This window comes from Gossypium hirsutum, chromosome A13 (assembly GCF_007990345.1).
Source record: "Gossypium hirsutum isolate 1008001.06 chromosome A13, Gossypium_hirsutum_v2.1, whole genome shotgun sequence".
NCBI lineage: Eukaryota > Viridiplantae > Streptophyta > Magnoliopsida > Malvales > Malvaceae > Gossypium > Gossypium hirsutum.
Window position 1 is genome coordinate 96604334 of NC_053436.1, and position 11961 is coordinate 96616294.

Sequence of the window (11961 nt, forward strand, 5' to 3'; positions counted from 1 at the left end):
TGCTCAACACAGCTTTCAGTACAACATCGCCAACACAGTGACTCCCAACTAAGTCAACCCACTTCTTTCAAGTTAATGAGTTGTAACAGCCACCTTAAATGTACAAAGAGTTTGAGATTTATCTAGCATTAGAACACCTCCAATTAACCTAGGGATGTATGCTCGGGTGTGTTGTTCTCTTTCAAGGGGACTAGAACTCCCATGGAGATTTTAGAGATTTTCATGCAACCATTTCATTTCTATTCGGTCACCGAAAATTTTTTCCAGCACATTACCTAAAAGTTGCTTGCAAATGTCGCTCTAATCCCCAACAACCATTGATCCCGTAACAACTGACCCATCCACCCATAAACCGAGCTATAATGGAACTATAACAACCTGATTTTCAGTGGTATCGAAAATAGTGGTTTTGAGATCATAATTTCGATGCAATAATTGTTAAGTATTATTTAATTAATATATTTACAAGGACTTTATGGTCATATTAAATTTTGGTTGAGAAATTTTATCGTTTAGATAGTTTAATAAGTAAAAATGACTGAATCGTAAAAATAAAAAAAGTTGAGTAGTTAAATTAAAGGTGCTAAATGGATAATTTAACCCATGAGAATTTAGTTAGTGGAATTAGATGATGATATGTATAATTGGATGGCTTAATTAGGCTTAAACATGGATTAATTAAAGCTGAATTAAGAAAGTTAAAAAAATTACAAAATAACCATAGTATATATATTAAATTAAACTAAAGAAAGATGAGATTTTTCATTCTCACCATCTTCTTCACGGCGCAACAAAGGAAAACCTAGGGTTTTCATGGTTTTTCAATTGAAGCCTTAATTAGTAAGTGTTTTGGTGCCCGTTTTTAGTAATTTTTATCTTTTTGAACTTGACTATTTCGAGGACTAATTTGTGAAACTATTAAATGTTATAAATGTTGGCATTGATGAGTTGAGTTATTTCTTGAAGTTTATGATGGAATATGAAACTTTATTGTTTTGGTGGACTATTTTGTAAAGTGATTTTTAGTGATTTTAACATTTAAGGACTAAATTGATTAGATGATAAATTGCTTGTACTTAAGGTGAAATTATTGCAAATAGGGGATGATATAAAGATATAGAACATTTGGCTAACATTGGTTTTAAGGGAAAATGGGTAATTTGCATAATTAGGGCTTAAGGATTAAATTGAATAAAAGTGAAAAGCTAAGCGAAATTTTTTAAAATTATCAAGAAGGTCTAAATTGCATAGATGTTTGAATTTTTTACTGTTTATTTAGTTAATTAAATGGAACTGTTATTTTAGATCGAGAACGTGTGGACGATCATGAAAAAGGGAAAATTACGAAGTAGACCCTGTTCTTTGGCAATTTTACAAATCAATCCTGTAAGTTCGTATACTTACTTATTACTAATGGTTCTTATATATCATATGTTAATATAATCTTATCAAATGTTATTTTGTATGTTTATATAATCTTGGAACGAAAATGAAATACCAAATATACTGAATGTTGCTCAATCAAGTAAAATCTACTGAATATACTGAACGTTTCTCAATCGAGCAAAATCTACTGAATATACTGAATGTCGCTCAATCGAGCAAAATAATTCACTGATTATACTGAGTATTGCTCAAGTGAACATTATCCATTGATTTTACTAAATGAGATCATTTGTATTAATGTTTGGAAATTAATACTGAAATAATACTACGAACAATATTTAATTAATAGAAGTAGGAATTATTCAGAGTTCAGTTTAATGATTATTTAAACGAATTTACTAAGTTTGACTTAAGCTTACCTGTTGTTGGTTTATTTTGTAGATTACATTTTTGGGGGCTCGGAAGGTCAGATCAACACGGAAATCACACTATCCGGGAATCTTGATAGACTTTAATTTTGGTTGGTTTATATGGCATGTAATAGGACTTCTTTTGAATATGATGTATTAGTACTTAGTTGTGTAAGATAAATCCTTAACTTGTGATGTTGTGATGAATAGCTTAAGGAAGTATGCATGTTGTGCTTAAGTTGAATTGGTTGATTTAAATGAATTTCAATGACACTATATTGAAGTGTGGCAGTCAATGATAAGAATGTTTGGTGTATACATATATTGTGAGAAGTATTTGCAAAATTGGAGGTGAAATGTTATGTAATGTATTGAGGTGTCAATAATGGCACATTGGTTAGGCATTTGGGTTGATCTTCTTGACATGTTTGAGTATATTTGAAGGTGGTTTTTGGCTTATAAAATTGTGTATTGAGTGTGTTTAGGTACCTAAGCAAATCTGTGAAATTTGAACTTGCAATTGGTCATTTTTGGGCACACACAGCCTAGGACATGAGCATGTGCCCAGAGCATGTTTAAAGAAAGTATAGGTGCAACTTTCACACGAGCAGACACATGGTCAGCGACATGACCATGTGAGGGTGTTTCGAATGTTACACGGGCTGGCACACGGCCGTGTGATCCAAGTCAGAGAGTTACACGATCCATGCACACAAGCGTATAAGGTCACACATGGGCGTGTAAGATATTGAAACGGCCATGTCTAAAACCATACGAGTTAGGCTCTGTCACAGGGCCTGGGTATAGGGCCGTGTGACCCCTGATTTGAAAATTTCCAAATTCTTCTTGAATGTTCTAATTTGTTCCGAATTGGTCCCTAAATGCCCGTAAATTTTGTTTTTTTAGGTTTTGAAACTAAATTTAGGGCCATATTTGAAAGTCCTATGTCATTGTTGAATATTTCACATAACTATGAAATTTAATTGATAATTGAATGTAAATCGTTATAAATTGTTCCAACTTTACTAGTAATATTTTGTATCCTATTTCGACAATGAAAATGAAATATGGGTGTTATAAGAATGTCCTCAAGTGTGGTTGTACACTTACAGCATGGAAGATAGAATGTGTGTGTCTTGGGTCTCTATCTTTCCACCAACGCGTTTGTAAGTGTGGGATCCAATTTACACTCCTGAGCATATGGGACACGTGAAAGAATCCTGCAACTTCCAAATAGGGTTCAATCACACGCGATGGCCTCATAGATAGATTGTGTATACATGTCTCCAAAGTTTGTTTTTCAGCCTGATTATAAAAAAAGCAATAAAACAATAATTTTTAATATTTTTAACAACTTAATAACGAACTTAAATAAAATTAGAAATATTAGAAATATTTTCTTACTATTTGCAGTTGAATCCCGAAAATGTGGTTGTCATCGAAACGAATAAGATTATTTGTCATTCCAAACTTGAATTAAAACAAATAAAAATCGAAAAACAGAATTAAATCAAGACGAACTTGAGTGAATTTTAATTAAAATTTTAGAACTAAATTATTGAGAGAATTGATAGAAATGGATTTAATGAAAAATTGAAGAAAATATTTGGGTTCATATAGAAATAAAAACTAGATATTTTTTTTAATGATAGTTGGCAATTCAATCATTGGGGCATTCGGTTGTTGGAGGAGGTTATCGTTAAATGAAAACGCGTCTAGTTGGATGTGTTTTCTCCTTTCTCTCTAAAACCGACCTATTCCAATAAAAATGCTATAAATCGACCTAATCACTCAATTAACTTTTAAAAATGACATTTATTCCTAATTTAACCACAAGTTTTAGTGGTTTAGTATTTATGTTTATCAGATTTAAAGTGGGGATATTTTTCAAATATTTATAAATGTATTTTTTTCCCCTTAAAGAAAGGAATAGAAGTAAGAAATGAAATGTGGAGGGCAGTAAGAGAAGAGATGGTGACATTAGATATGGGATTTTGGAAGTATACTGAGAGACGCAAAGGGGAATTTTTAACTTTTATCGCCGCTGGACTTTAATTACAAACACTGAGATTATATGATGAATTGATGGGAATGGGATGGACACTTTATGGGCTGAACTGGCTTCTTCACATGCTCATGTATCGTCACCTTCAGACTCATCCCCCCGGATGAGTTTGATTTGGAGAAAATCCAAAGCATAAAACGAGACTACTTCACGTACTCTGTGAAAATTTAAAATCTACTTCTTTTATTTTTATGTTTTAAAATTGAGGTTGAACTCTAATTTTATTTATTTATTTGTTAAATTCTAGTATTCTTTTAATTACATAGTTATTAATTTTTTATTTTAAAATATCTTATCAACAAATTTAATAAAAAAAATTCATAAAATTAAAAATTAGACTTGAATTTTAAAATCTTAAAGAAACTAAATTCCTAAAAATAAAATATTAAAACTAAATTTTAAATATATGAAAAATATAAAGGCTCATACATATCTTAACCAAAGAAAAAAAATTAAAAAGTGACAAAATTAACTTACACAACAAAAAAAATCAAAACTTCAGCTCAAACATAAAAACACAAACAAGTTTTAACTCAAAATTTATAAAAATTCAAATTCAAATAAGCCCAGAACTCAAAAAAAAAATTAACTTTGATTTTGATACTAAAAATATAATAATCAAATTCGAATTAAATGTTTTCTTATAAAATCTTTAATTCATAGTTTTATTCTAATATTTTTAATAAACTAATTATATATTTTATTTAAATAATAATTCTTTTGATACATTAGCACAAAACCTATATGGTATTAACATCTAATTTTGACTGAGAAATTATTTAGTTCAATTAATTTAACTATTCTTTCATTAGAAGGTTAAAATATATTAAACATTTATAATAAATGGAGATTAATTTAATAAAAATATAATAAAATATTACTAGTAAATTTTATTAAACTCGTAAATTTGATTTTATCATTTTTATTGATTTAATGACAAATTTAACTCCTTCATATTTATTTCTTTTGTCATTTTAAATTTAATTTTTTTAAAATCATTTTAATCTCCACCCTTTAAATTTTAATTAATTTTTTAAGGAAAAGAATTAGCTAATTTGTTAAAATTTTGCAACCTACTAACAGTATACATGTATTTCATAAAAAATAAGAAAAACATAAATTTATTTTTTATTTTTAAAATTGGTTAACAATGATGTACATGTAAACTATGATGTAAGCAACCACGTAAGTATTGGTAAAATTTTAACAATTCAATAAATTTTTTTGTAAACAAAAAACTTTAAAAAAGAGAAGAAAAATACTAAAGTGACAAAATTGTCTGGAGTTAAATTTATTATTATTTCTATTTTATTTTATCATGAATAATTAGAACTATCCTATTACAACCTAATAGTAAATTAATAATTTATATGAAGATGTAAATATTTAAATTATGTGTATATACTTACATTTACTGCAAAGCAAACCCAAACTTTTTCCTAACCCAAAATAAATCCGACCTGAACCCTTACCCACCGATTGTCACCTGTAATTATAGACGACACAGTTACATTATATAAGCAGATAATATATATATATATAAAGAGTACATGGAATGGAAGCATCACCAAACATGACATGAATAGTTGAATACACAAATATCTTAAAATCTATATAATACCTAGTATTATCATATCAAAATTAAATAAAAATTAAATTAAAACACAATTATACTATTATTAAATATATGAACATGATACCTGTATATGAATTGTCAGGTACAAGCAGCATACAACTGATTAGCATTAACTCAGACAGGCAAAATATAGCATCTTCAGCAGAACTATACAGTGGCGCAGACGAGTTTATTTCAGATACAGTATCATAACATGAGCCACTGCAAGTTATACTGATTTGCTTGAAAGAGCTTAACTCTAGGGAAAAAATATAACAAAGATTTTTCTTACCAACCCTACAACAATCTCTCGATGCAAGTTGTCAATGTCGACTTTGGAACGGCACCGATCACTGCATCTTTCTTCTCCCCTCTCTTGAAGATCATAACAGTCGGAATGCTTCGAATTCCATATCGAGTTGCGATGTTGGGACTCTCGTCGGTGTTAACTTTGTAACATTTGAGCTTCCCAGCATATTGCTTCGACAGCTCGTCGATTATGGGGTGGATCATACGGCAAGGTCCGCACCACGGAGCCCAAAATTCAACCAGAACAGGCAATTCACATTCAAGAACTAGTGACTGCCATGTTTCATCCTTAATTGCTGGCACTGCAAATTTCAAGAACTAGCTTAATCATATATATATATAAAACCAGAATCCAAGGAAAGAAGCATGGCCATAAATTTCCTCAAATTTGAAGGTTTATGGAAAGTAACAAAATGATTACGCTGTTGTACCATTATCCTGTTTCATTTGAGAACAAGCAAGAAGAAGAAATTTACATCTAAATTTGATATTCACATCCAAGTCCGAATACTTTAACCTATAATTACTTATTTAAAGCTTAAAGAACAAACTTTCTACAAATACAAACAATTAATTCTAATGAAACTTATTTAGTAAAGTTTAAACATACGTGAACTCACTGTTAAACTAGTTTATAGCTAGATAAAACAATCAAATCTTCAACTACGAAGGTTTGATTTTTACTTAAACCTAATTTCTTTTTCATTTACGCTCAATAATCCTTTCTATTTCCTCCCGCTTTCTTTCACTTTCCAAGCAACCAATCAAACTAAAAAAAGAAAAGCATAAGAAAAACAATTAAAACAGAGAAACAAATTAATTTATACCGAAAACAAACGAAACTCACCATCAACAGCTGTGTTCTGAGCCTCACAAACAACACGTCCGACTCGACGCCGATCCTGAATCGCCGATCTGGTCGACTGAGTCAGCGACGCCAACCTGGGTTTAATCTTGAGACCACGAAATTCCGAAAATCTAACGGATATTCTCCGATTAGAAAGAACAGAAGAAGGGGCAGAGACAGCAACACCGATCGGAACCGTGGAGGAAGCCATGGGAAGAAGAAAATTTTAGGAGGAAAAAGGTGGAGATTTCAAAGAGAGTGAGGGACTGGAATATAGTTAATCAAGGAGACATTTTTGGATGATGCGAAAGGAGAAGACAGGAAAACGTGGACGGCGACGATTGGTTTCTAAGATGCCTACGGGATCTTCTGGGGCGTTGATGCTTTTGCATTTAGCAGCACAACAGTGCGCCACGATTGCAATTTTTTTTTTTTACTATGGCACACTTCAAAGGTAGAAATGTCCAACCGTTTTTAAAAAAAAAGAAAAATTGTCCAATTGGATTAAATTTTTCTTCTATTCAGTCCAGTAAAAAAAACTATAAACAATTTATTTTAATTTTTAAGTGCACTTTAGTTGTTGGGTAAATGATCCGATTAGTCACTTTAAATATCATTTTTATTTTGGTCATTTAATTTTTTTTATTAATTTAATTATTAATGTTAAATAAATTGATCAAAATAGTCATTCCATAATTAAATTTAACAAAATGCTCTAATTTTTTTCTTCAATTTTTCGTTTTTTTCATTATCTTTTTTTTTTGTCTTCTCTCTTCTAACTCAATAGACCTAGCCATCGCCTCTCTTAAAGATGTTGTCACTTCCTCCATTGAACCACCATCGATGAGCATTGTCCTGGTAATGACTGATATTGAAGATGCTTCTTCTTTCTCCCTATTTTTTCCCTATTTTCCTTATCCTTTATTCTCCTTACTCATAGCTGTCGCTTCTCACCATCATTGTTTTGATTGTTTGACGTCATCTCTGGTATTAGACTGTCAATCCAAAACCACCAAAGTGAATCCTAAAGCCTCCTCTTCAAATCTATAGGATTCAATTTCTCAAAAGTCACTCCCAAAGCTTTAGAAATTTTGTGCTCCAATCTCTCAATCCCGCCATCAATATGGCCTGATTTTAAGATGGCTTTCTATTTTTGAGCTTGCTAGAGATGGTTCGATGGAAGCAACGACAACACTTTAAGGGAGGCGGCAACTAAAGTTCTCAAGCTAGAAGGAAGAAGATAAAGAAAAGGAGAGAAGAAAAAAAATAATGACAAAAAAATTGAGTGACCAAAATAGGAATGACCTAATTTTAGAGTTACTAATGATTTAGTTTACCATTAACTATTTTATTATTATTACATGATGGCACACTCAAGATGTGGGTTAAAAAATATTTATTTAACAAATTTATACAAATTGATATAAAAATCAAATGTGACTTTGGTTGGGCGATGAGATTAGCAATAGTAGTGAATTAATTACTGTAGCGATAAGATTAGATGTTATAGTGGAGAGATTGAGTACTATAGCAATGAGATTAAAATTAGTGATAAAATGTGTATTTAAATTCAAACGCAGCTATAACAGTGAGTTGAGAATGAAAAAAGGACTATTAAAGACTATGGTTATATTTTTCTGTGTAAAATAAATAATAAAATATATATTAGACTTTCATTTTGTTACATAATAATTGTATTAGTAAATAATAAGATTTTATAAAAACATTAATCATATTTATATCTACTTTTAAATTCATTAATATATATAAAAGATAGGAGAGGTGTGTATTTTTGAACTCACATTTAATGATTTATTTTATGTGTTTTGGAGATGAGGAAACCTCACTACATTCTCTTACATAATTTAATAGTTATTCTTATATTTTGGTAAACTTGCAAGAAATACTCATAAAAAATAACGTGTTGGAAAACTATTTCCTTTATTAGAATTTAGTCTAGTGGTGATTGAATTATGCTATCTAATAAATTAAGTGATATCTCATCTTGAGAAATATATATATTATACGTTATTTTTTTCATTTTTAATTAATATTATATATAATATTAAATATAAAAAAAGGATACATAGTGTGTTCTAATAGTGCCACATACTCTGTTAACGTTTGATTAATGCCAGTCAATGATTAGTCAACACTGGTTAATGGTTGGTCAAAGTAAAAAATATTTTCTAATATTTAAATATTTGATATTATAATTTTTTACTTTTTACTTTTTAATTTAAATTTAATATTTTTATTTTTAGATAAACCTAATTTTCACGTGCCATTTTTTCATTAACCAAAACATGTCGCGTGACACTTTTTCATTTACTAAAGTTGCCTAATGGATTTATTTAACGACCGTTACAAAATGGACAAAAAAGGAAGGAAATTGATACTTTAGGTACTAAATTAGGACAAAAAAATTTAGGTACCCAAAAATATAAAAATATTTAGATACTAAAATGAAAAAAGAAGTATTGTTTAGGGTCCAAGTAGTGAATTAAGCCAAATTTTAATTAGAGTAGCTTTTCTAGGATTCGTTGTAATCTTAAATTACATTCTGATATTAAAATGACTTTCTTCATCCAACTAATTGTAGAAACAATTAATTATAATAAGTAAGGATATGAAATTTGTTTTTAACTTCATCATAACTAATCAAAACGTAGCGTCAATATTTAAAAGGAAAATTTATGTGTGAAATTTAAATAAATCAAACGATTAAATAATTTTTGCAATAATTCAAACAATTTCCTTCATCTATTTTGATAAATTATAAAATCAAATTCAAAATTTTAAATTTTAAATTTTAGTTGAGGAGATATAATTTTTTTATAAACTTAGATTTTACATTATTAGTTGGATCAGGGGAGAAGCCAGCTGGCCCCCCTAAAATATAAAATTATCTTTTAGGCCTTTAAATTTTTAAAAAAAATTTAAATTAAAAAAAGTAAAATTACATTTTGGCCCCTTCTAAAATTATAAAAATTCGATTTAATCCTTTACAAATTATATAGATATAAACTATAAAAAAAATTAAAATTTCATCCGCCCCTAAAAAATTTTTCTACCTTCGCTACTGAGTTGGATAGCCTGTATACTGGAGAACGATGAATGGAAATTTAAACCTAATTTAAATTTATATTAATATTAACTTTTTTAATAATGATAATTCAGGTCAATATGATTGTTTTATTTATTATTCATTTAATTATGTTTTAATAATTGATTTTATTATTATGTATTCAATTTCTTTAATTGTATTTAGTTTTCTTTTGGATTTAAAATTATCAAATCATCTTATAAGTTACATTATTTATTTTAATTTATTTTCATTAGTTAGTAAAATTTTAATTTTCATTTAATTTCTTACCGTTACAATTTCGTATTTAATTTTGTTTGATGTTACTTTTTTTATATAATATATATTCATCTATTGTTGTAATACTTTTCCTATAAAATATTAAAAATTATAAAAAATCAGAAAAACATTATAAAAAAATACAAAAAATATATTTAAAAATATGAAAATTGATATAAACTTATAAAAATTAGAAAAAAAAAACATAAAAACTTGAACTAGACCAGATCAGTTGGTTGGACCGATTCGACCGAAATCAACAGGCGTATCAGCTTGGAGAAAGCCATTAGGCTGGTTGACTTGGGAACTGGAAAATTGATTAGATTTTTTTAAATGTTTTATTTAATTGAACTGAACAGATCAATTAAGATGGCAAACCAATGGCCTAATTAGTTCGACTACAGATCCAGTTCTAAAAACCTTTGTTAAAATATTTCATTCTGACACATGCTAATAGTTGGATAATGAAATTTTGGTTTGATAAAAATATTAAAAAATAAAAAAAAAATGGGTTCAACCACCCAGTTCCCAAGTCAACCATGTTAGAATTTTGAATAATATCTAATATAAAATTAGAATTGTAAACTAGAATCTATCATATCAAATCATCAAGAATAAATCAAGAACAAAACTAGATGCGAAAGCGTACCTGGATTCACAAATTCTTTGAAATCTACGGATCTTGGGGATTTGATCTTCCAAATTAGCACACAAGAAATTCATAGAATATTTGTTCTCTTTTTCCTAAGGATGGGATATTAAAAAAGATATATTGTATGTAATTTGGAGACCATAACCGTAATATTTATAATCTTGTTATATTAGTTCTAATTCCTAATTAGCCCGTCATTAATTAGAATTTGATTAGAACTCAATTATTAGATTATCTACACATATTTGACCCATACTTTATTTAATAATTAAAGCCCAATAAAACTTTAACCAAAATAGATCACTTTTAATTTGGGCTAATCTATCACGATAGTAAATAATAACATGTAATTATTCTTATTATATATATGATGTCCACATTTTCCAACAAACCAATCTAATGGTTTTCCCTGGGTCGGTACCTTTGTTGATTTTAAGCTAACCAGTCCAGTTTATGATTTTTTGAAATATTATTTTTATAAGTTTATACCAATTTTAGTATTTTTCATAATTTGAAGAATTCTAATAATTTTTTAATTTTAAATATTTTAATTAAGTTTTATTAATTTTATAATTTATTAGATTTTTATAATTTTAATAAGTTTCTGTTAATTTTAATATTTTACTATTTTTTTCTATTTTTATGATTTTTAATTATTTTATGGAAAATATTAAATTTAATCTAAAGCTACCACGGTCACCATCTGATTGGCATGTCAATTTATTTTAATGGTCAACGTGGTCAATAATGAAAACAATTAATGAAATAACTTAATTAATTATTTTAATTAACATATTAAGGTGAGAATTTTTTAGGAACTTAATTAATTTTTATTTTTACATTTTCTTAAAAACTTTTTAGACATCTTAAAATTATTACACACAACCAATGCAAGAAAATACAGACTAGTTAAATAAATATACGTGATTATGAGCCTGAAACATAGTCTAGTTATACCTATAGATTATGAAGTCCTTATTAAAAAGAGACATCAAATATGTAAGTTTTTTTTTAGTGATAAAAATATGTATGAGTTTTAATCTCAATATCTATAACCATTCTGTATTAACATTTGGCCATTTGGAACACCATGATCAACGTGGTACATGCTTTATGCATACATATATAAGTCGTTGGTAATTTCAGGTCACTTTTCTTGGATTTATGAAACATAGGTTTTGAATGATCAATTCACAACTCTGGTATCAAGTTTTAAGTTCGACCATCAGAAAGGATGACAAGGTTTATATATGGAATACATGCTTCCATTACATTAAAATATAAACACAAATACATCAAAGAGACAACCTCTT

The 11961-nt window shown here is 28.3% G+C and overlaps 1 protein-coding gene across 1 annotated transcript; it reads right to left on the reverse strand.

Annotated features, from left to right (window-relative positions):
* Nucleotides 1–5151: 5151 nt before the first annotated feature.
* Nucleotides 5152–7035, reverse strand: LOC107895276 (thioredoxin). The gene is made up of 3 exons (XM_016820569.2): nt 6633–7035; nt 5769–6087; nt 5152–5347 (listed from the first exon to the last, which is right to left on the reverse strand). The coding sequence occupies exons 1-2, from the start codon at nt 6841–6843 to the stop codon at nt 5774–5776; spliced, it is 525 nt and encodes a 174-aa protein (XP_016676058.1). The 5' UTR covers nt 6844–7035; the 3' UTR covers nt 5152–5347; nt 5769–5773.
* Between the last annotated feature and the right edge of the window lie 4926 nt (nt 7036–11961).